General features: G+C 50.0%; 2 protein-coding genes across 2 annotated transcripts in view; one reads left to right on the top strand and one right to left on the bottom strand.

Moving 5' to 3' along the window:
- LOC116942617 (collagen alpha-1(XIV) chain) overlaps positions 1-13014 on the top strand; it is a 104835-nt gene extending 91821 nt beyond the window's left edge. Inside the window, exons 51-56 of the mRNA XM_032954742.2 lie at positions 1428-1494; positions 3399-3590; positions 8206-8283; positions 8582-8746; positions 9829-10035; positions 10781-13014. Coding sequence (XP_032810633.1) covers positions 1428-1494; positions 3399-3590; positions 8206-8283; positions 8582-8746; positions 9829-10035; positions 10781-11094 — 1023 coding nt within the window. The 3' untranslated portion in view covers positions 11095-13014. The remainder of the gene's footprint in view (positions 1-1427; positions 1495-3398; positions 3591-8205; positions 8284-8581; positions 8747-9828; positions 10036-10780) is intronic.
- On the bottom strand, positions 12880-25171 carry MRPL13 (mitochondrial ribosomal protein L13). The gene is made up of 7 exons (XM_032954735.2): positions 24712-25171; positions 22317-22440; positions 19569-19662; positions 18255-18315; positions 18017-18103; positions 15639-15760; positions 12880-14845 (listed from the first exon to the last, which is right to left on the bottom strand). The coding sequence occupies exons 1-7, from the start codon at positions 24736-24738 to the stop codon at positions 14821-14823; spliced, it is 540 nt and encodes a 179-aa protein (XP_032810626.1). The 5' UTR covers positions 24739-25171; the 3' UTR covers positions 12880-14820.
- Positions 25172-25258: the final 87 nt, after the last annotated feature.

Genomic DNA, 25258 nt, shown 5'->3' with positions numbered 1-25258 from the left:
AGCTCGTTAACAGAAGCGACCTGGCCACAAATGATTGCTCATCGAAGTGGCTTATCACGTGGACATGTTATAGCAGCCAAATACTCGTTTCAAATGTGGAGGGAAAAACCAGGGGACCCGGAGAAACATCCGCGCAACCACGGGCGAGAGAGAACGTGCAAATTCAAAATATACAGCAGGCGTCAGGATCGAATCCATGGCCTCCTGTATACCGGGCGAGATAGTTAACATCTCGCCACCGCGGCACACAGACGCGAGGTCCCCACAAGCAGAACAAAGATGGTTGACGGGTGCAGTCGGTGGACCGGCGTCACCACCGTAATTGGCGGACAGGGGCTGATGCGCAGCTATTCCCGGTTGTTCCCAATCGAGACGCCTTCCTTCTCACGATACGATACGATGCCCATTGCCTTTCAGAGTCAGAATCCAGAGTCTTCATTTCAATTGTGCTGCCATCAACACGACTGGAACATAAGCGTCACAAAGCAAGGGGGGGGAGGGAAACACAACGAATATCGACAATTCGCGACGCCGGGGGTGGCCTGTGGCAGCGGCAGCTTCAGTGTCATCAGCATCTGTGTCATCAGGATCAGCGTCATCAGCATCAGTGTCATCAGCATCTGTGTCATCAGCATCAGCGTAATCAGCATCAGTGTCATCAGCATCAGTGTCATCAGCATCTGTGTCATCAGCATCAGCGTAATCAGCATCAGTGTCATGAGCATCAGTGTCATCAGCATCAGTGTCATCAGCATCAGTCATCAGCTTCAGTGTCATCAGCATCTGTGTCATCAGCATCAGTGTCATCAGCATCAGTGTCATCAGCATCAGTGTCATCAGCATCAGTCATCAGCTTCTGTGTCATTAGCATCAGCGTCATCAGCATCAGTGTTATCAGCATCTGTGTCATCAGCATAAGCGTCATCAGCATCAGTGTCATCAGCATCTGTGTCATCAGCATCAGCGTAATCAGCATCAGTGTCATCAGCATCAGCGTAATCAGCATCAGTGTCATCAGCATCAGTGTCATCAGCATCAGTGTCATCAGCATCAGTGTCATCAGCATCTGTGTCATCAGCATCTGTGTCATCAGCATCAGCGTCATCAGCATCAGTGTCATCAGCATCAGTGTCATCAGCATCATCATCAGCATGCTGGCGGGGTGCTCTAGCCTGGAACTCAATCAGCTGATATCAGCAGCCCCATGGTGACGCCAGGACCCGTCATCGCCCCCGTGGCTGCGATGATGAACGCTCGTGATGGAGAAGGTGGGGGGGGGGAGAGGCTGCGGGAGGGGTTGGCGGGGCGGCTGCAGTGCTACCATCAGTGGCAGATGCTGGGGCCGCACGTGTTCCCGGATAGTGTTTTGGCGCTCGTGTCCGCGGGCCTGCGGAGATGTTGTGTGTTTTCTTCCTTCCTGTTGCCAGGGCGACACGCAAGGCCAGCAAGTTGTGCGCATGATCGCGCGGCAAGTTTGCGAGAACCTCCTCAACGGTGAGGGGCGGTGGGGGGTTTGGGGGCGCTGGACGTTCCATGTGTCAGTGTGTGTATGTGTGTGTCTGTGTGTGTCAGTGTGTGTCAGTGTGCGTCTGTGTGTGTCAGTGTGTGTCTGTGTGTGTCTGTGTGTCAGTGTGTGTCAGTGTGCGTCTGTGTGTGTCAGTGTGTCTGTGTGTCTGTGTGTGTCTGTGTGTCAGTGTGTGTCAGTGTGCGTGTGTGTGTCTGTGTGTGTCAGTGTGTGTCTGTGTGTGTCTGTGTGTGTCAGTGTGTGTCAGTGTGTGTCAGTGTGCGTCTGTGTGTGTCAGTGTGTGTCAGTGTGTCAGTGTGTGCCAGTGTGCGTCAGTGTGTGTCTGTGTGTGTCAGTGTGCGTCAGTGTGTGTCAGTGTGCGTCAGTGTGTGTCTGTGTGTGTCAGTGTGTGTCAGTGTGCGTCTGTGTGTGTCAGTGTGTGTCAGTGTGTCAGTGTGCGTCTGTGTGTCAGTGTGTGTCTGTGTGCGTCTGTGTGTGTCAGTGTGTGTCAGTGTGTGTCAGTGTGCGTTTGTGTGCGTCAGTGTGTGTCTGTGTGTGTCAGTGTGCGTCAGTGTGTGTCAGTGTGTGTCAGTGTGTGTCAGTGTGCGTAAGTGTGTGTCAGTGTCAGTGTGTGTCTGTGTGTGTCAGTGTGTGTCAGTGTGCGTGTGTCTGTGTGTGTCAGTGTGTGTCAGTGTGTCAGTGTGTGTCAGTGTGTGTCAGTGTGCGTTTGTGTGCGTCTGTGTGTGTCTGTGTATGTCAGTGTGTGTCAGTGTGTGTCAGTGTGCGTTTGTGTGCGTCAGTGTGTGTCTGTGTGTGTCAGTGTGCGTCAGTGTGTGTCTGTGTGTGTCAGTGTGTGTCTGTGTGTGTCAGTGTGCGTAAGTGTGTGTCAGTGTCAGTGTGTGTCTGTGTGTGTCAGTGTGCGTCTGTGTGTGTCAGTGTGTGTCAGTGTGTGTCAGTGTGTGTCTGTGTGTGTCAGTGTGTGTCTGTGTGCGCGTCGGGGAGCGGTGGTGTAGTAGCGGTTGGCACGATGGGTTACAAACTTGGCGACTCGAGTTCGCGATTCCCGCTCCTGGGTAACACCAGCGGCGAATATCTGAACCGGTCCTGTGCCTCCCCTAGGTCGACTCAGCCTCAATTAAGTACCTGGAGCGATGTATAAAAACATTCCCATTGGGGATACAAAGGCGGCCGGGCGTGATGCTGGCCACCCACCACTTCATGTGCCGTGCCAGCCTTCATAGGTGCTCGCTTACAGCACTTGCCCCAACCGCCTGTTAAGGCTATACGGGGGATCTTTGTCTTTGGATGTTTGCACTTAACACATGCATAATCGCCCTTCTTTCGAAGCCAGACAAATTCATGAAACATCGGTATTGTTTCCATAAATAGGTTCTCAGATTACACGATCATATCCCGTTGGGAATAACAGCACTTTGCCCCAACAGTCCGTTCGAGGCTGTACGGGGGATGTTTGACTGTTGTGTCGTTCACACAATTTTATCCAGCTTTGAGGGAGATTTTCTTTTAAGCACGGTCGCCCGGTGACCGTGACGATCGTCGTCATTCTTGTGAAAGATTATGATGTATTGTTGTTGTTGTCCCGTTTGTTTACCCAGAAGAAAGCATCAGCGAAAACTTTTATTACGAACAATATTGGTCGCGAAAGCCTACTCCTGCGTGTTAAATAGACAACAACCCAATCCGAACCAATTTCTGCAAACGATGGGAAACCCATCGGGCAGAGAGGTGCTCGCAGGCCGCAAACAAAATCAGCGTGACGACCGCTTGCACACGCAAAGCGCGGCCTCGGAACGGGCGCGGAGAGAGCCCGTCGGTGCGGTCCTCCCCCACCGCTCCCCCGTCACGCCTTGCACGTTTATCACGTTGTTCCCAGGCCACATGACCCGCATCAGCAGCATCATCAACCAGATGCCCAACAACAACAACGGCGGTGGCCGCGGGACGCCGGGGCCACCCGGGGAGTCCGGCCGAGCTGGGGCGCGGGGCCCGCCCGGAGAGACGGGGCCCATGGGCCGGCCCGGCTTCCCTGGGCCGTCCGGCACGCCGGGCCTCCGCGGGGAGAGAGGTGCGCCGTCGGGGGACGAGGGAAGCGATCCGTGGGGACGCCTCGTTGGCGAGATGTTAACTACCTCGCCTGGTGTACAGGAGGTCGTGGGTTCGATCCCGACCCTGATGCCTGCTTTGGATTTGGAGTTGGCGTCTCTCCACGTGGATTTTTCTCTGGGTCCTCCGGTTTTTCCCTCCACATTTAGAATCAACATCGTGCGTTTAGAGTATTTGGCTGCTGTACATGTCCACGTGATCAGCCACTTCGTTGAGCTATGATTTGTGGCCAGGACGCTTCTGAAAAAGATCTGAATAGCTCAGTGCGCCTTCTTGCACCATGGCCCCTTATAAACAACTATGTCACGTCATTACCAAAGCATTCATTCAAGAGGCTTATACGTGTATGTATGTATGTTGAACTTCGTTCGCACCGTATGTAGCCAACCGTGCTAATCGGTGGTGCGGGTGTGGAAGAACAACAAAGTAAACACACAATAGCAGCTCGATAGAAATACGTTTTCAATCGAGATTTAAAAGTGCATGGCTCCAGTGGCTTCCTATGTAGGCCAAGGCACCCGTAGGGTTCAAGTCAGCGGCGTAGCTGTGGAGCGTGCAGGCACGTGTGATGAACATGGGGTTGGGTGGGAGGGCAGAGGGGAGGGAATGGGTGCAGGAAGGGCTTGGAGGTTGGGGGGGGCTAGGGGGGGTGATAGGTGACCATATGGGGGGAGGTGAAACAGTGGAGAGGGTGGCATAAGTGAGTTGGTCTAGTTTAAGAGTGAGTTTAAGAGTGAGTAGGTCTAGTTTAAGAGTGAGTAGGTCTAGTTTAAGAGTGAGTAGGTCTAGTTTAAGAGTGAGTAGGTCTAGTTTAAGAGTGAGTAGGTCTAGTTTAAGAGTGAGTAGGTCTAGTTTAAGAGTGAGTAGGTCTAGTTTAAGAGTGAGTAGGTCTAGTTTAAGAGTCACCAGGTCTAGTTGAAGAGTGAGCAGGTCTAGTTTGAGAAGTGAGCAGGTCAAAATCAATCATTTATTCATTCGGACAATGAAAGTTGGAAGCAAGAGCTTTAAAGTGCGCAAGTAATCGTGGCGAGGTGCACGGTTGGAATTGCATTGAAAGGCCGAAAGAGGAGTTCAATGGATGATGGAGCATAGACAGGTGAGGGACGTCCTACTGACCGTCATGGAATTTAGGTTTAGTTTAGTTTCATTTATTTGGTATAGCCCTGTGAGCCATTCGGCTCTTGAATCGGGTGCAACCGCAACAAACAAAAACACTAAAACATGAACAAGAAAACATCTTAAAGTGACTTTGTGCATGTGCAAACAGAAAATCCACGAAAAAACATCAAAATATTCCTGAAATAGCACCGTACAAAAACGCTGTGTGCAAAAATCCCAGTGGGATGCAAGTCAAGCAACAACAAGAAAACTTAGATTAAGGCCATCAGTCTAACTCCGTACTACAAAAAAACAAAAACATGGCCAAACCAAAAAACTTTTAGAAATCACCAAAATAAAGCCATACATGCCATGTAACAGTGCTCATAGGAACTGACCGAATTTTTAACAATAAACTAAATAAATAACATGTAACACCAAACCCTAGAGCCACAGCTGGCTGCATGAGTCACTCCACAAACAACAGGAGCATCAGTCGGAGTATCACATTTTTCAATGCACCTTTAAGATCAGCACACTAAATCAAAATACAGGTAATACTTTGCAGCGGTCATCCGGAGCGAAACATTTTATTTTATTTAGGCCACTGAATAGCAGTGGCAGCTAGGGGTGTACAACTCCTCTAGAGCAGTTTTGAGTGAAGGTCTCATAGGTAGTGATTCAAGTTGCAGTTTATTGGCAATAGCATTCCAGACCCTGGGGGCATCAATAGCAAAGGCCCTTCCTCCGGTTTTTGTACGGCAATAGGGAATGTGAAGCTGGTAGATGAGCGAAGACCTGAGGTCAAATTTGTTCTTTGAAACAGAGAGGAGATCCAGCAGGTAGTCTGCGGATTTTTTTGTAAGCACATCGTGAATAAATAAGATCTGGTGTACAAGCCGTCGAACATTAAGAGATGTTACGTTTGACCCAATGTAGAGATCACAATGGTGAGTCCTATATGGGCAGTTCAATGCAAATCTTGGGCAAGACACATCACTCGAAGACATGATGGCCATTGGCCAAGCCCTAGGGCTCAGCAACCAAACCAACAAGAGGAACCATGAACAACAACAAAACCCCCCTGCAATGCGCACCGAGTGGTAAATACAAGACGGTGGTCATTAATAAATAACGCGTCACGACGCTGTTCTTGGAGAGAGCCGCGCGCCGCTCTGGAGCCGCAGGTTGCCCGACCCCCCTGGTCAAGACGTATGATGGAGTGAGTGGCAGCCAACGCACGGAACGCATTCCAGAGGGACGTCCACGCGAGACCGTGAGAACACGACTTTGTCCCAACGGTCGATAGGCCAAGGCTAACAAGTAAAGACTATGAGGCCAAGAACCCAGCGTGCATTATGGCGCTGACGTTCGGGAGCCCTGGGTTTGCCGTGATTGATGAAGAAGACTGCGGAGAGAAGAGAGGGCTTGAGATAGGCATTAGCCAGCAGGGAGGGCGAGGAGGCGATGATTTGCAATGTGCCGACTCAGCTTCATGGGCAACACTGGCACCAAGCGGACCCTGTGTATTTGCTGGCTCGGCGGGATGCTTTGGGTGCAGCGCAAGTTGACAATGAAACGACCCTCTGACGAGCGGAGGACGGTGACGGTGTCTCGTGCGTTCACGGTGCTTTGGGGGTGTTGCACTCGCAACCGGAGAGAGAGAGAACAACAGAGAGAGAGAGAGAGAGCTGCAATCGATGTTCTCGTTTTGACGGGGGAGAAAGAAATGCATGCACACTCGAGGATCCTGCAACGATTTTACAACCGTGCCATTGTCCTCGGAAGTGTTTCATTGGTAATCACGACTTCGCCAGGGCGCATGTGACGTCGCGAGATCACATGATCCGCAGGGGGACGCGCCGGCACTTCAGCCGCCAGGGCACGAATCCCAAAACATAGATTCTTTTAGGGCTGGTTTTTGTCTCCAAGTTATTGGCAACCCTCTTGATCAATTTATTATGGGTTTTTTTTGTTATAGCGTAACTCGCTATTAGCAACTAAACTTTAGACAAAAGTCTTGTTCATATTGGATCATCCTTGCAAGAGTTATCACGCCCCACCCCCCACCTCAGACAGACAGACTAAATGGACGCTGCATTATCGCTTTCAAACCTTTGCCCGGAAGCGGTAAAAACCCCTAAAATATGCGTACATCCTCAAGGTCGTGCGTGCAGGGGTAGAGATGCCAATAAACCCACCGGGGGGGGAGGGGGGGAAGTGAGCGCCAGAGCTCACAGCTGCAGCCAGAGTGTACGAAACCCTCGCAGCGATCCGAGCAAGCCCCCTGTGGGCCACAGGCAGGGCAATAATAAGAGAATGCATTTCTGAGCAGGGTTTCTGCACTGTTTGGTGTTGGGGGGGGTGGGTGGGTGGGAAAGTTGGGGCGTTGCGGGTCGGTCGTGCGAGGCGGACCCGGGAGGGTTGTAGGGGGAGAGGGTGAGAGCGGTCCTGCTGGCCAGAGTCAAAGTAAAAACATTTTTTTTTAGCAGAAGCTGTAAATGCAGAGGCCATAGATGCAGAGGCCCTACATGCAGAGGTCCTAATACTTTCATTTCATATAGCGTCATTCACGCTAATAGCACCCCACAACGCTGTACATTAATTATATATGAGCCGCTACTAAGCAAATTAAATCCCTGGTTCCAAGCAAACTCAAATATGAAAAAGAAATTAAGAAATGGCACCAAAAGCGCAAATAACTCAAAAGTTATCGCAACAAAGAAATGACTCCATGAGGTCCCTACACATCCAAGACCAAAACATTACCAAGCTGCAGCGTGTACAAAATTATTTGGCACGTGTCGTGACGGGTACTGCAAGATCCCACCATGTCCGTCCAGTGCTCGCTGGGCTGCATTGCCTTCTTGTTGCTGAACGTATACATTAAAAGCTTGCACTCGTTACACACAAAGTGCTTGCCAAAAATGAACCACAATACCTTGCTGATCTCGTCAAGGAAGATAAACCATCATGTGAACTCCGGTCATCCTCGCAGCGGCTTTTGGATAGTCATCAAACAGAGACGGTCATCGCATTGCGCGCTTTCAGATCAACTTCTGCGGCCGTCTGGAACGCTCTTCCGACATTAGGAAGCCACTGGAACTATGTACTTTTAATTCGAGATTGAAAACTCATTTTTTTAGAACTGCTTTTGGTGTTTGGCTTGTTGCCCTTCCCCCGCACCTCCGATTAGCACAGTTGGCTACATACTGTGCGAAAGAAGTTCAATACACATGATTACATAGACCACAATCCCGAATTTCTCAACCAAGCTAGGACACCTTCACAGGAGGGGCAGCCGTGGAGTGGTAAAAAGTTACGACTCATATAAATCAGTCTGCATCCCGGTATACGGGATGCGGTGTGCTGGGTGTGGCAATATTTTACGGGTCGTCGCCGGCGACGCAAACGGACCCGGCTGGAACGCGGGAACGCAAATGACGGCCGTGCGGCATCGCCCCCTTACTTGTCCACAGGTGTGCCCGGGGAGAAGGGGGAGAGGGGAAACCCTGGCACGGGAACACGTGGACCCCCAGGACCTCCCGGCCCGCCAGGTGAGAACGACGCACCCCGGACTCCATCCACCAGCGGACAGACCATGGCCAATTTATTACATGGAAACATTTGAGCGAACAAATGACTGCATAGAAATAGCAGCGACATTTCATGTGCACATGCTCGTATTCCTGCCAGTGGACGCCGAATGTTCTCCCCCGCGCTCATGCCTCCCGATGACCCCTGAACCCTAACCCCTTCGCGGTGCTGTCCCTCGCCATTCCTTCTCTGTCCCCCCTCCCCCCTGCACTCCCCCCCTCCCCCCGTCCCCGTCCCGTCCGTCACCGACGGCCGCAGGTGTCGAGGGCATCGGTCGCGAGGGCAGCATGGGCCCGGTGGGGCCTTCCGGGCAGCGGGGCCGGGACGGGGTGCCCGGCACGAGGGGTCAGTCGGGGCCGCCGGGGCCGCCCGGCTACTGCGACCCGTCGCAGTGCGGCGGCGGCGGGGGCTACGGCGTGGCCGGTAAGGTTGATCGCCGGTGGTGGCGGAGGAGGCGGAGGAGGCGGTGGCGGCCCCAACAGGACATCTGTGTGAAAAAGAGCTTCGTAGCTCATCGGATTCTTCCAGCCTAAATAAAAGATTGTGGCTCTGAGCCTGCCGCACGTTGCTGCGCCGCCTGCCCTTCCGCTGCCGATCGTCCTCATCCATCATTCCTCTCCGGTAGAGGGAGAGAGTGGGTGAGGCTATCGGCGCTTCCACGGCGGCGATTGTTTGCGCCGAAACACATGGCTCGTCGCCCCTTCTTTTTGAAGCCAGCCAAATTTCCGAAACATCGGTAGCGTTTACATAAATAGGCTCTCAGTCTTCACTATTATGTCCCGTTGGTAATATCAGATGTGGTGGGGGCGGGGGGGGGGGGAGGGCAAGGTGGAGGGGGTAGACAGGTGACCTGATTTTATTCCTCACATCGGAGTCCATGCCAGCCACGCTCCACCTCCACTGTGTAACGTACGCATGAAAATGTTTAAACTATTCGTGTGTACATTTGTCCCCGTGTACTAATCCTGCGTGCACAATTGAACAGTCCCGTGGGAGCAATCCTACCACTCACCCAAGAGCGATTAGCGTCCCCTAAATCCTCCTCAAGAAGTTAAAGGCGCAGCGCTGCAGCTACCTCACTTACGCCAATGCTGGAGGGAAAGGCCCCCACTAGCGGGAGCCTTAAGAGCGCCGCTCTCTACGGGAAACTGTTGTGGCATCACGGTTCATGGCAGTTGACACAATGGGGAGGTTCCTTAAATCACCCCCCCCCCCCACACACACATCGCCTGCCTGCCCAGCTGTATGAATGGGTTCACCGTGGTTGTACAATGGGCAGGTCGTGCAGAATGGGGTTAAGCGTGGGTGCTCCCACTCATTCCAATACATCCGGCCAGCGTGGAAGAGTAGACCAAGATACCCTGTGAAGGGCGCTCTCCAAAGCTCCCCCCTCCCCCCTCATGGAGGGCCCATCTGCCACCAGCGACTTGAGCAAAGCATTTACAGGGCCGCACCTTTATCACCACCGAACACCGCTCACCCCTCCCATATTCCATGGACCACAGGTGGATACGACCGACGGACGGAATCCGGGGAGCCAGAAGCCCCGGCGTTTCCCGTCACCGGCTACAACCCTTACAGCCCGTACGGCCAGCCGCAGCCCTACCAGCCGGAGCCCTACCAGCCTGAGCCCTACCAGCCGGAGCCGTACCAGCCGGAGCCGTACCAGCCGGAGTCGTACGGAGCCGACACATATGGCTCGCAGGCCTACAGTGAGTGACCCAGTTCGAGGTCCAAACCGCAGCGCGCAAAGCATTTCCCCAGAATTGCTTGGCCGGAGCACAAAGCTGCTGCAGTGTGCATCGGTTGTTTGTGCCACGGCGCCATGTGGAGGCGGAGGAAGAGAAAGTCTCGTGATCGAGGCAGTGAGGTTGATTATTAGCGTAGGGCCATCGCGTTAAAAATGCCCTCGACTCCGGCACCTTCTCTCGAGTCAGGGCGGCTGAGTATACTTGGTTTGAATCCAGATTTTGGCAGTCTGCGATTAAACGATGCGCTCCGGGGTTCGTGGGTTTGTCGTTTCAAGCTTGTCACCGACGGAAATAATCTCGTATGCTGGCGCTCGTCGACCAGCAGGTCGAGTGTGGTGGGGTAAAGCGTGGGTACCCCCGCCTCTTCCAAGACGTCTGGCCAGCATGGAAGAGTAGGCCAAAACACCCCTCTTGTAAAGTGCCCTTCAGCCAGCAGCAGGCCCAGCTGCTCCCAGATGGGAGTCCAGTAGCGCTGATGGGGTTGGGGGGGGGGGGGCACTGTTAGGGTGAGAAAATAAAACCGCTACGGAGTGTGAGCTTGGATGGGTGGGGAGTGGGGGGGGCGAATGGACATTTGGTAGTGCAGGGCCCACCCACCCAAGGGCCCACCCAGGGCCCACCCACCCACACCCCTGGGCGAGTAGTGGCATGAGCAATTGCGGGGGGCTAAACGTTAACCGGCTTAATCCGTTCACTCTCTCAACAGACAGCAGAGCGGTGGGCGGCGGCGGCGGCGGTGGTGGTGGCGGCGGTAGCAGCAGCAGCAGCAGCAGCAGCCGCGTCACCAGCTTCACCCGAACGGACGCGTTCGAAGATGGCGATGGTGGCGGAGGTGGTGGCGGAGGTGGTGGCGGCAGTAGCCGGGAGACGGTCATCTCGCGCACCGTGGTGCAGCCGCGCACCTACGTATCGTCGAGCGTGCGCCGATTCCGGGTGCTCGAGGATGGCACCGAGGAGGAGCTGGAGGGAGACGAGGAGGAGGAGGAGTTCTTTGAGGATTCGAGACCTCCCCGCGGTTGAGGAGTTGGGTGGGAAGGTGGCGTCCGTGCTGTGCGGGGAGGATAGAGGAAAACCACAAAGGGAACCCAGGGTAGAATGTGGCTTGGGAGGTTTGGAATCGGTGTTCATTTTGATGACAGAATTCATGATGGAGATATTCAGCAATAAGTGTTATTTTTAGTCAGAGACCTAAGCGTGACTACGATGAGATGGCATTGACTCGTCGGAATGCAAATGCAGATTGAAATAATTCGGCAAAGTTATTCCGAGACTACAGTGGACTTACTGGCTTACCTGCAATATTGGAGGGAGTGATAAAAGGAATTGCATGCTCATTTAAAATGGACAATACTTTTTTCATAAACGTGCGTTTAGAGTATTTGCCTGCTATACATTTCCACGTGACAAGCCACTCCGTTGAGCTATCGTTTGTGGCCAGGTCGCTTCTGAAGAAGAGCTACATTGCTCAGTGGGGCCTTACCCGGTAAAACAAGAATTGTTTAGTTTAGTAATAGCTTAGTTTTATTTTGACCACTGTAGTCAACTAAACTCAGAGAACGACTCGGCGAAGCCCGTCACCATGTAACTAACGCTTCACCAAACTTCCACAGCTTGTCATCGACTTGGCTAAGACTATAGTTGAAATATAAAACATGCCGACTAGATGAACGCGGGTCAGAATATAGCGCGGGGGGGAAATAAATACAATATATTTTTAGAATAAATCCTAGGGGCAAACGCTTGTTGAGATTTCGTTCAGATGCAGGCATTGTGCCGTTTTTTTTTTGCTTTCGAGGTCTTTTAATTGAATGGCAATTAAAAGTGAACGATGGAAATTTAGCAACGCCCCTCCGACCCTGCGCACTGCTGCGAGATGCCCCGTTTGCACGGTACATGGTTTCAACTCCACCGTTTCATTTCCTCGCCGTTTCCTCATGGGATTGAGGTTGTTTTTTTTTTGGGGGGGGGGGGGTGACGTAAGCGAAGGAAGTGAGATTTATTTAAAACAAAGAAGGGTATTGCAAGGATATTTAACACGTCATAGATTAGTAGTTTTTCTACCTGCTAAAGCTGTAGTGGTTGTCAGGTTTTGCCCCATATGGGTATCGGTGTGAGCGGTGGTTTACTTAAGAGGGAATCTGATGGCGAGACACTTTGAGGACATATGATCGTGGCTTTAACGAACCAGGAGCCAACAGTTAAGCTATTTGGCCTTCTTCTTTGGTTCTTTCGGTAAAGTCACGTAGAATGATAATAAAATAATAAAATAAGACAATGAAATTCTCACGACGTTTCGGCCACAACACAAGGACGGCTACTTGTGTTGTGGCCGAAACGTCGTGAGAATTTCATTGTTTTATTTTATTATTTTATTCTCATTCTACGTGACTTTACCGAAAGAACCAAAGATGAATCCTTGCAGTCACGAAAGCTTTAAATCGAAACTATTTGGCCTTGTGGATTTTATTTTTTTATCTGTGTCTCGTCTCAAGCATGAGCAACTTTCCCTGCTGCCAGTATTTAATGCAATCCTTAGCTAAGTTTCGACCCTGGGTTGTTTCATTTCGTTTGGCAGTTTCTGTACCGACGATCTGCATCCCAAACGTATGGATGCATTTAAGGCTACACCACCACTAGAATATGGCTGTTATTCAACGTGCTTTCATTTTGCTTTGCCCAGTTGTTTGGACGTATGTACACTCTCAAGTAGTCTTATTCACGACCTCTGATCAGCCTCGGGGGTGCCTGCATGTACAGTTTTAGTGGCTGCTCCTTTAAGTTCTCAACGCATTCGCCGCGTTCCCGGCCAGTTCCAAGTGTTTATTGCACCCGCGCACGCAAGCTCAGCAACGCGACTTGTTTACAAAGATGCTAGAAATTCCTCCCCTCCCCTTTTGTACCGATGCAAAAACTTGGTATAATAAATCGTTAAGTCACAAAGAGTGCGTGCAAAATGTATTGCTGGGGTTGTCTCCTTTTAGCTGGAGGAAAATAAAAGTCCCTCAATGTAATTCAGTGAATTTAACTCTCTGTACCACACGTGGCGATGTAAGATGGGGTGGAGTGGGGGTATAGAGCGGCTGTGTAGCGGTTCACGCCACGGCGTTATGAACCCGGTAACAACCAACATTGTCGCGATTGTTTTCGTCAGTCCGTGTGAATTCCCACTGCGAAGCAGGCAAAAAGTCTCCCGAAATTATCTTCCAGTCCTTCCTTCCCCTCGGGTCGCTCACGTTCCCCAGTGACCTCCGAACTCCGTGATGTGCTCTCACTGCCATCGCCTCTTCCGCCCCCCCCCCCCATCTCCTTCGCTTTCCTCCGCTCGGTATTTTATTTTATCCATTGGTAGCGGGCGATATCCGAGGACTTGCGGGGGCTACGTGGTGGTGCAAGTGGAGTGCAGAAAAATAAATGTATGGACTGCACTTATAAGCCCCCCCACCTTCACCAACCCACTGACCAGCGTGGTGAAATATGGTCAAACAACCCTCATGACCGACTTGGCACGGGGAGGCCTTTATCCAGCAATGAATGCACAAAGCGCTGCACGTTAGGAGTATTATTACTATCCCACTCCCTTTTAAGCTCAAATTTAACAGCTGGATCCGAAGGTTGCATGTAGTTATTTTTTGCCACGTATGTTAAATGTGTAAGGAAATACTGTGCAGGGTATACCGTCCATTTATATGTGCAACTTACAAAAACACGGCTCTGATTCAGCTGGCATCTGATGGTATATGGATATAATTATTACATACGTGAAACAAACCCTTTACGATTTAAAGGATATAATTCATCTTTTAAAAAAAAAAACACATGAAGCCGCCATCAAACTCACAGGCACACCGTTGTGACTAAATCTCCCTCAAGAATTGCAAAAAAACATTTTTTGGAGCAAAACCACTTTCTGGGGCACAGTGAGCGGGGGAGAGCAGGACAGAGAACAGGAGAGAGAGAGAGCAATTTCATCTTGAACTCATGAAGAAAAAATGCACAGATTAAACAGAAAGTGCCCCGCAACTCTTTGCCAACATGAACAGTTCATCTTAGCTGTGGTCAACGAGATGGCAGAAGTGACAAGATATACCGCATGGGCGCAACGGCAAGCGTTTGCGTGCGTGTGTGTCCGGTACTGGGGAGACAAAGGCGGTCGGGCGTGGTGCTGGCCACCCGCCCCCTCGTGTGCCGTGCCGACCTTCATAGGTGCTCGCTAACAGCACTTGCCCCAACGGTCTGTTGAAGCTATACTAGGGATCTTTGTCTTAGTTTCCAGCGGTTAGTGAACTGCTCTATGACCCTACAACCCAAATTGATTTGTAGCCAAGACAAATAAGTGGCGAGCGACATCTGAACCGGATACTGGGCCTCCCCTCGGACGACTTGCCTTCAAATGAGTACTTGGTGCGATGTGTAAACACTGGCATTGGGAAGACAAAGGTGCCCAGTCATCGTGGTGGCCACACCATAACCCTCTTGTACGCCACGCTGGCCTTCATAGGCGTTCACTAACGGCACTTGCCCTATCATTGTTTTGTTTTTGTTGTGTGCGTGTGTGCACCCTTGTGTGTGTGGGTGTGTACGTGTAACAGAATCAACAATCTGTTCAGCTAACGTGGCGGGTGGTGGGAATCTTTGTCTTTGTGTGTAAGTGGGATTGACGGATTCGTCACACGAGTCCGCACAGCCCGACGTGTGCCTTGCTTTAGTACTTGAAGTCAACATGGCCCGTAACTTGCATCTCCCAGTTTACTTCCACAAAAAGTCCTTCGGCCTTGAACGATAAAAAAAAGACAAAAAACAACCCAGAAATGTTAGAAATTAAACAGCACGTTTCGTACTCTGGGGGCTATAAGTCACCACCGGAACGCGCAAGCATTCTTCTGCTTTTACATCGCGATGCCAGCCACGTCCAGACTAGCAATGCACACACCCAGGCATCTAATGAACATGGCTATCCGCAGTGCTATCACGCTGTGCCCCAATTTTTGATACTGTGCCATCGGCGTATTGTCACGAGTCAAGGAAATTTCCGTTTGGAACTCCGCAGCTAGCGGTGGATGCCCCTGTGTCACCGTTAGAGAACGGCACAGAGAGATGGCATTACAGAACTACTTCTGACGTCACTTCAATCAGGCCTCTCTATCCACGCTAAAAGCACTTTGGGTGGCTGATTTGTGCCAAAAAGGTGCCATGTGTTAACCAAAAATGAACTAACTTGACTTGACTATACCCTGCAGTGAGCATTGATTGCATATCAGATTTCAACGACAGCTGGAATTTGAGCAAATTACATGAAACTCAAATTTCATGTGATGGTTCCTCCATGTAGTCATCGGTGACTGGGAATTACAATTTCCACCCACATGACACTCAACAAGAAACTGGCCAAACATTCCCATGCAAGATTCCCCTGAAGCAGTCTGAGACTAGGTGAGGATCCCCCTTGGTACAGTGCAGCATTAAGCAGAAACAACACATCGAACTTAAAAGGTATTACGATGAGCGAACAAAGAGACGGTGACATCAACGTGTGGCGACAGCTGCTCCCACGTGCTACTGCTTACGGGGTCCAGACGCGTGGGAAAGCCTCGATGTCCTCCTTGCTGTACTGCCTGAGCGTGCGTGGAGGCACCCGCGGCTGCTCCAGCTCCTGCACCAGGTTCCTGCGGATGTCCTCGGGAATGTCCTGCAGCGACCAAAACAAAGATCCCACGTGTAGCCTACACAGCCTGCTGGGGTCAAGTGCTGTTGGCGAGCACAATGTTCAGACCAGAACGGCGCACGACAGGGGCGGTGCTTTGTTTCTCCAGCACTCATGTTTACGCATCACACCAGGTACTTGTTTTAAAGCCGGATCAACCTCGGGGGCGGCCCCGGACCGGTTCAGACAACCATAAAGTAACAAACATTTCAGAGCGCAGAACACAAATCAGGAAACGGGAGATATTGGGACCGATGTTAGTCGTGGTTGGGAATCGAACTCGGGTCGCCGGGTTTATAGAGCATTGCACGAGCTGCTGCACCACTGCGCTTCCCACCACCTTTGTCCTGCAACATAGACAAAGATCCCCCGTGTAGCCTTAACAGACTGTTGGGGCAAGTGCTGTTAACAGGCACCTAGAAAGGCTGGCACGGCACACGAGGGGGTTTGTGGCTAGCACCACGCCCGGCCGCCTTTGTCTCCGCAGTGGCGATGTTTACACACCGGACCAGGTACTCATTTGAGGCCGAGTCGACCTGGGGAGGCCCAGGACCAACTCAGATAATCATCACTGGTGTTGGCCATGAGCGGGAATCGAACTCGGGTTGCCGGGTTCGTAGCGTCGCGAGCTAACCGCTATACTACACTACCGCTCCCCACCGTCTTTGTTCTGAAACAGAAACCATGTTTGCGCACACAATCACGCGCACCTGTCAACGAGTGGTCTCCGATAACTTGTTGGCTACAACCAAACCTCACTCGACCAGCTCCATTGAACACATTTTACTTATACATCTATAAAAAAAATATAGCACCAAGTATGCCACTTAAAGGAAGTTTTTAACACCAAGGGTGGAGCACGCATGGTAGTAGCAGTAAACGAGTGACGAGGATGCGACGTTGGTGAGGGTGCGTGGCGTAAGTGGCCAAGTCGTGGACTCGGTCAAGCCGAGTAAGACGGGCCCCACCGCGGGACTAACAAAACTCTTCCAAGCTTAACCGAGTTAAAATTACTTTAACGAGATTTACACAGCAGGACGTAGATTTATCGCATTACCCGCAAGGATTGGGAACATTTATTTCGTTTGGGAATATGATTTTAGAAGGCGTGCTCTTCACGCAGCTGTTCATGTCCCTTGCTGAAACACATATTTATGGACCCCTTAATGACCTTCGCTTCAACAGCTCAATGCTGTTTGTCCTTTAAAATGAATGGCATCCAGGCCACTTGCATCTCCTTTCAAGATTCGATTTAAATTCATGGCATCATTGAAGGAAGATGCAAACTAAACGAGCAACTAGCTCTTGCCTTGTAGCTACACAGGTAGGCTGTGCGTCCCAGGCTGTGCCACGAGTGTGAAGCTCGATTCATGAGAAGGGGGAAAAAAAGTTCAAAGTAACTTCTGGAGAGCTCCAGTGATGTCACTGGTGTGACTGCGATATTTTTAAAAATAATTCACTGCATTGTGCGGTCACTAGAGTGCGTATGAAAGTCACTTTTAAAAATGTTAATTCTCATTAACGGTGCCTCCAATGTATCAAGACAGCCTGGGGCACCACAGGCTAGGTTGCACCTTCCTAGAAGAGACAAGCTAGCTTTGGGGTTCTTAAACACCATCCCATGTGCCTGTCCTCCTCTACAGTCCGTCGTATCAGGTTAACTCATTTTCTCTAGTCAAATGGAAACCAAATGTGTACATATTGCATGAATACAACACCCTAATGATAATCACCAGCCGTGACCTATTAATTGCTGGGCAAAAGCCTCCCGAAGACATCGCCATCTCGTGGCCTCGTGTTGCCCACTCACTTGAAGTTCTTATAAGGCCATTTTTTTTTTATTCGGATCGTGCCCAAGCGATTAAGCGTCCGACTGGAAACTCTCGCAGAGCGGAGCATCACCACACACGTTCGAGAACGTCCCGCGGAAGGAAGACATCGATGAACCCAGGACCTCCGCGTCACCGGCCGTGCTTTGAAAGATTGCGGCGATAGTGACCAGGCCATCAACGACACCGTATGTATGTTGAATTTCTTTCCCACAGGACGTAACCAACCGTGCTAATCGGAGGTGTGTTGTGATGAACCGCTGTGAAATCCACATATAATGAATCTGCGCAGGGATATTTGCTGCTTCACATCCAGCCGCAAAGGAAGAGCGAGCCAGCACGGTGGCAAAATTGGGCCCACGTCCACGCCGCCTCGTTTATCAAGAAAGGAAATCTCGTTCGCGGCACTCACGGCGTCCGGGAAGAGATGGATCCTCATCATCTGGGTCTTCCGGAGCAAGTTACTGGGCAGCATTCCATACACAGCCAGCCGTACAATCTGCAAGTAAAATAAAGCGTTAAAATGGGGAAAACCCGAGGCGTTACCGCGTCATTTGGAAGTGGACCAATCGGGAACAAAATAGCGTAAAAAATACCCCCGGAATCTGCCTTAGGAGTCCGGGTGATGTAGTCGCACGTTTGATACGTACTGCAGTAGGGTCCTTCTTGTGGAGGTCTTTTGCAATCACTTGTTTGAATCCACCGGCATACCTGTTCATTAAATCAAAACAATTGGTTATCATCGTCCGACACGCTCAATCCACTGCTGGATGAAGGCCTGCCCAACCCCGCCCCCAGCCACCGACACCCGCCATGGTCTCACGATGCAACGATCCACTCAGGATCTGCACAAAAGCAGATTTTTGTTGCTCCATCTCTGCGGTGGACGTACTGTCATGCCCGTTCCCATCGTTATAATCGACTACCAATCAACGTCATGAAGGATATCTTTAACTAGTGTATGTTATCTTTAATCCGTGCATTCTACTGTCCCGCAATGTATCAAGTGGGTATGGTGATTGATTTAACAGCCATTGTATTGCTGTTTGAGGTAGGTGACTAAAAGCAATGATAGTCTATAGTCTGTCATGTTTAAAATGGTAATCAGGAGTATTAATCTGGAATGGCCCATAAGCCGGTTGATTCAAAGTTACTTACTGTCAAGCTACTTAAAAACGTTGCCTGTTTTTTTTCTGAGCCAGAAAGACGGCCGTGTATACAGGAGCTCATCCCAGCATCAACTTTCAGTTCTCAAAGTAGAAGGTGGAATGTTCCTGCCCTCTCTCCAAGTCAGGTCAGGCACTTTCCGAAAAAAAAAAAACTCTCGCTTTGGAAAGGAAAGAAGATTTTTTCTTTTTTACGACGCATAACTCACCACCCTGTACGGCATTTGGTGCTTGAGTTATCAACGGAATAACAAACATATTTCTTTTAAACCAGTAAAATATATACTGAAGTGCCCAAACTGGACTTTATTGAAGAGGAAAGAATTAAGTCATACGGCTGAGGGTGGGACAATCGGTCCATCGTAAATTCCACCTGCTGCTCGGCGTAGGACAGAGATGGGGAACATTTGGGATCAGAAAAAGACAAACACCGATGGCGGGCTAACAAACGTGAAAGCACACAACTTGGCGCAATACAATAATAACGTGCAAAACAACGTGCGTGAGCGTAAGAAAAGGAGAGAAGTGACTGAGCGCACACAAATATTCCACCCCACCCCCGCCCCCGAGTACCCAATCGGTGGAAGCCAAGATGCTCACAGAGACAAATACCAGTAACCTGCGGGTTCGTATTATAATAACCCAACTTCATATGGCCGCGGGCCAAATTAAATCAAGTCACGGGCCGTAGATTCCCCAACCCTGGTGCGGCAACCTCGTCCAAAGCAACGGCACGTCCCGTTGAAGAGAATGCGCGGCAACCTCCTCTAGCTCCTACCCCGGCGCTTCTCACCGTACCCGGAGTGGCTGCTGTACACCTTCTGGTCCCATTTGTTGCCGGAGAATGCGATGTGCCTCGTGTTGATCACCACCACATGGTCCCCACAGTCATCTTTTGGGGGGTGGGAAGGGGGTGGGGGGGTTACGGGGGGGGGGGGCAGCAAAGCACCGAGAGCTCAATCAACAAGGGGGATTGGACGTCCAGGTTGAGTTGCGTAACTTGGGCAGGTATGAGCCGTTAACTCTCCTCTTCGTTGAGTCACACGCAAAACAAGCCGGCCTATTATCCGTATGGCAACAACACATTGGATTAAGTGCCACAATTTTAGTGACTGGTTTTTAGGACCATGTCATTCACCTAGGGTTGTTAATCGATAAGCAATTTTTCTACAATGACTTTTGGAATTATCGATTCCAATAGCCAGCCATGGAAATCAATATTCACAAACCCGTTTCATTTCAATGAAAGGTTGACCCGATTGGCAAGCTGGAACATTCACACGGGACGCAGTGCTCCGATGCGACTGGACAGCGGCGGTCATCGTAAGGCACCAGCGGCAGGGCTCTTCGGCCACGGCGTGGTGCGTTCACACCGACTCAAATATGTACAAAGATAAAGACAAACATCCCCCCCAAATAACCTTAACCGACTGTTCGGGCAAGTGCACGCACACATAGCCACACCATGGGCTCAAGTTACGTTGAGAGTTTGATGTGTGGCATGCAACGAATACTCACGCAAAAAAAACTTAAATTAACAACCCTCGTGTCATCTACACCATGTTCAACAACCCATATCACAGGACGCAACATTTCTCGTCCTTCATTTTTTCCTCGCACTGCTTGACTTGGAAGCTCTCTCCCCCAGTCTCATTTCCTAGGTTCTCGTAACTCTTCCCGTCATTCAAGAAACATGTTCGTTCTTATACATATATATTTTTTATCTTCTTTGGTTCTTTCGGTAAAGTCACGTAGAATGAGAATAAAATTATAAATTGTGTTATTTTATTTTATCAATTTATTATTTTATTCTCATTCTACGTGACTTTACCGAAAGAACCAAAGAAGATGAATCCTTGCAGTCACGAAAGCTTTAAATAGAAATTTATATTTTTTATCATTAATGCTCTTAAGTTTCTAGCTGCTTTTTATTATAGGCCTTTGGTTATGTGTTGGGAGACCGTGATTAAACAAAAAATAATTGGAGTGTAAACTATGATGATAAATAAATTATATCTGTTTATGACCACAGTGATGGAACAGTGATAAATTTAAATTGGGAAAAAAAGTTTCAAAATCTTTGCGTTTCAAATATGCTTTACAATGTTATACTAACATATCAAATAGTAAAATGTATAACCTAAACAGGCTTCACTTTGGCAGCGAATGGAAAAAATCCACCACCGCTCCCTTTGAAAAAAAAAATAAACTGGCTCCGCTCTCTTAAATAAAACATTCTGCTGGAGCAATTTTTTTTGTAATCTAGACCATGTGTTGGACTGAAGCCAGTGGCGAGAGAGAGAGAAAAACACAAGGACCCTTCCATACGCAATCAGCCTGGCAAGGCTTAGCGAGCGGTCATACGTTTTCAAAAATTATTCATGCCTTGGGAAAGACGTAAAAGCGTGTTAACGCCAGAAACGAATCAGCCGCCCCCCCCACCTAACCCCCCCCCCCCCAAAAAAAGAGTCGTTTAAAGCTACGAGCCTTCTCTTTTTCACGTGTCCCAGAATGACATTATTTTATGATTGCTCTCAACTCTGGCGAGCTGTTGCACGGACCGAGGGCGCCACCTTGCGTCTCGAGGTAAAATTGCCAACGGGTCGGTGCGCACAACAACTGCGGCTTATTGAGGAGCACAATAACGGGTGTTACACGCCATCGATTCATCCGATTGACGTCTATTCTTTAACCTCGCGATACGTGCATCGCATCACGCGTGTAAGATGTGCATGTTAAAGGCAATGGTTTCACGTGTTCCATTGCAGCCTCAAGAGGCCGAACTTCTTTTTCACCGTACGTAGCCAGCCGTGCTCATCGGAGGTGCGACCCTTAATGGTGACGATTCATCTAATTGCGGAGGGGATGAATCATTATACCCATACTGTGTGCACCGGACCATGATTTTAAAGTCTATTTAAATCTTGATTTGAAGCTTTCGTGACTGCAGGAATCCATACTCTTTGGTTCTTTCGGTAAAATCACGTAGGTATCATGCTTTCCCATCTGATGACGGATGCTTGTGTTGCGCCCGAAATGTTGTGATTGATTTTATTTTATACCTACGTGACTTTACCGAAAGAACCAAAGAGTATATATTTATTTTCATTAATGTGCTTTTAAATGTATGTTGCGCAGGCCGGGACACACAACCTAGGTGCGTTGCAACAAGGGGATATTTCTTGTGGATTGCGTCGCTCTTCAAACGCTCAGCTTGATGATGAGTCGTGATCACTTCACTGTGTTCCTATTACAAGCAGGAAATTATTCCATGTGCACCAACGGAGATGGAGCGGAGGCGCAGCGACCCGCACAGCGCACGACGAATCTGCTCGATTCCCAGCCGCGTTTAACATCGGTACGGAGTGATATCGGAACAGGCGCTGCCGGGCCCTTCCTTCCACCATTCGCACACTGAACAGTGTGGTAAAGTAGAGTCAAGCAACTGCCAAGACTAACACTTTGCGGTGGGAGGCCCTCATCGAGTAGTGGATTTACAAAAAGGGCTGTACATGTGTATGGCTTTTGAGGGGCTGCGAGACTTACTCAGGGCATGGTAGATGGGCTTGTTTTGTCCCTTGAGGTGCATGGCACACAGCTTGGCCACTTTGCCTGGCGGCTGGAGACGGGCGTCCAGCAGATACCACATCCGCGAAAACGTGCCCCATTGCTACAGCGGCAGCAGAATAGACGTGGACCGAACAGGGGAGGCATAGGGCAGAGCGAACCCAAGACAAGGGGGCCAGGGAGACAGGGAGGGGCAAGAGGATGGGGGAACAAGGAGACGGGGCGATGAGAAGATAGGAAAATGAGAGGGCAAGAAAAATGAACAAAAGAACAAGAGGTAGCAGGGTGACGAGGAGGCAAGGAGATGTGGACAGATGGGGTGAAGGGAGAGGGACAAAGAGACAGCGGGACAAGGAGACAGGAGGGTAAAAGGCACAGATACACCATGGTCAGCACGAATACCCAATAACTAGGTAAGTTAACATAAATGCGTGCATTGTAATGCATGACAAACTGACGTTCATATCTCAATGACATAACACCGACTTGGGGAAACGAAAGAGGTTTAAACTAGCGTTGGGCACCCCAGGGCACGCAGCCTAGGCAAGTATCGACAAGACGCGAGTTATTTGTTTTCCGTGTTACATATACCTTGAACATGTTGCTCCTCCTCTGCCAGCTGAGTGCCTTGGACATGGTCATTATTAACCCAACCTGAGAGACACCCAGCCCCAGGACCCGAGCCTTAAACCTAGAAGGAAATGTTGCTGGCTCAGTGTTTTTCGGTGGCCATTACGAGCCTCCTAACAGATACTCGGTCCCAGGGCACCACCATGAATCTTGAACCCAGGAACCAAATGTATCGGTCCGGTCTCTGACATGGCCATTTATGGACCCTCAAGAGAAACGTGCCATCCTTGGCTTGACACAGGATATCGGTGACGCTAGCCAAATTGCACCGAAAACGTACAATGTATTTCAAATGCCCTCACATTTCTACTCCTAACAAACCCCCAAATCACCCAAAATTCCCCGAACTCTGCAAATATCGAATGCTAAGCAGGCTTGAGCTTGGATTGTGCTTGAATGGGTGACTACAGCGCCTAACACGTCTGCTATAGGCGGCATCCAGGCTACGTGGTGTGGACATCAGAGGGAGCAGTGCAACAGCAAATCCATTATAATAACAGGGTTTTCCCCCTTTTTTCTGGCAACAAAACTGAAACCTTTTTACAAGGGTTCATGTCTGCATTAACCACAATACCTGCAGTCAAAATGCAAACAAAAAGCAGACTATGATAATATATGCATTGTCCTTGAAACTGATTGGTCCACACCAAGGGACGGCTTTCTTTTGAGCCTCGACCCAATTGGTGCTCGATCAGAGGACGCCAAAAGGCATCCAGCTCAAAGACAATGCACTATCAAAGTGCTTGAATGGGCGACACTATCAAAAGGTTTCAGTTTTGTTGCCAGAAAAAATGGGAAAAACTCTATTATATTTTGGTACTAGCAAAGGAGGTCTAATGATGTAGAATTGTAGATGCTCACCCCGAGCCCTCATTACTTTGATAGTGCATTGTCTTTGAGCTGTGTAACGCCTTTTGGCGTCCTCTGGTCGAGCACCAATTGGGTCGAGGCTCAAAAGAAAGCCGTCCCTTGGTGTGGACCAATCAGTTTCAAGTGCAATTCATATATTATCATAGTATGTTTTTTTTCATTTTGACTACAGGTATTGTGGTTAATGCAGACATTAATCCTTGCAAAAAGGTTTCAGTTTTGTTGCCAAAAAAGGGGGAAAAATCCCTTATTATATTTTGGGACTGGCAAAGGAGGTCTAATGAGGAAGCAAAGCCATTGTTACACTGCACTATGCTTCAGCGTCTATTGTCCCACGGGGATCACCAATCCGCAGTGACCGAGTGTCAACACGTTATCACCCGTCCCCTCACGTAAAAAAAAAACTTTAAAACAATATTCCAACATCCCATCGGCCACACAGCCTTCTGGAAAGCGCACAACTTAGTCGCCAAGCAGCAGGTCAAATATGACCGCCCCGGCCGTGGAAGGGGCCTTCATCCAGCAGTACATTGCGCACGGCCACGCAGCTATGTCCGCACGATGTATAAACCCCGTAATGTTCTTGTACAGGGGAATAGAACTATAGGGGGTCCATGCAGCGTGCAGCCGTTTCAATAGGGGTAACAACAAAACCACGTGTCTATTCGTTTGCGTTTCTCCCTTGTGACGGGACATTGTCGGACGAACGTTGAACTTTACAAGGGCAACCAACGAGGTCTGGGATCGGTCCGTAATAAGGTAGGGGGCACTAATAAGGGAGTTGAAGGTAAGACTTTTATTTCGCCACCGCACGTAGCCGATCGCAGGTTTGCGGGGTCAAGCCAATAATAATAATAATCGCCTTCCCTCTCACCTGCGCTACGCGGCTGCAACTCGACATCCTTGGAGGAGTTTATCCGCGCGTGTCGACGTTGGGGGCGGTGGGGGGCTGTCTCTGGAGGCCGAGTCAGGAGGAGATCGACGCGCAAACGACCCCCCCCCCCGGGAAAACAAAAGCAATCGCAAGTTCCCTCGTGAGCGACCGCCTGATGATGATGATGCCCGGTCGTAATTGCTGGCGTGAAACGTCGTGCTCAAGATTGTAAATGTTGTGGATTCGCTCTCCAAACACAGCAACCGGTGTTTCTGTACTATAAGTAACGTCCGGGTTTGACGACACGTTTATATTTACGCGATCTAACCCCTCCAAACAAAAAAAAGAACCTGTACTATGGGTGATATTGGTCGCGTAAGCCTACGCGAAATGTCTGAAACTGCCCTTACAGTCAGTCACGGCGCTTCCACAAAGTCACAACGGCGCACGTGGCTTACATTCCACAGAGCGGATAAGCGGCGGCGGAGCTAACACCGCGCTCCGATTGGTCAACGGTGGCTACACTAAAAAAAATTTCGATCACGTG

The sequence above is a fragment of the Petromyzon marinus genome, chromosome 15 (assembly GCF_048934315.1).
Source record: "Petromyzon marinus isolate PM22_M1 ecotype Great Lakes invasive population chromosome 15, UKy_Petmar_22M1.pri1.0, whole genome shotgun sequence".
NCBI classification, from domain to species: domain Eukaryota; kingdom Metazoa; phylum Chordata; class Hyperoartia; order Petromyzontiformes; family Petromyzontidae; genus Petromyzon; species Petromyzon marinus.
This window is presented reverse-complemented; position numbering and strand designations above follow the sequence as displayed.

What these genes read in the sequence shown, in the direction of transcription:
- MRPL13 (XM_032954735.2), bottom strand. Translation starts at nt 24,738, where the DNA reads ATGTCGAGTTGCAGCCGCGTAGCGCAG. An exon ending in GTGTACAGCAGCCACTCCGG is followed by an intron (nt 18,316 to 19,568) that starts GTACGGTGAGAA and finishes TTTAATGAACAG; the next exon opens with GTATGCCGGTGGATTCAAAC. An exon ending in TCCATCTCTTCCCGGACGCC is followed by an intron (nt 15,761 to 18,016) that starts GTGAGTGCCGCG and finishes TGGTCGCTGCAG; the next exon opens with GACATTCCCGAGGACATCCG.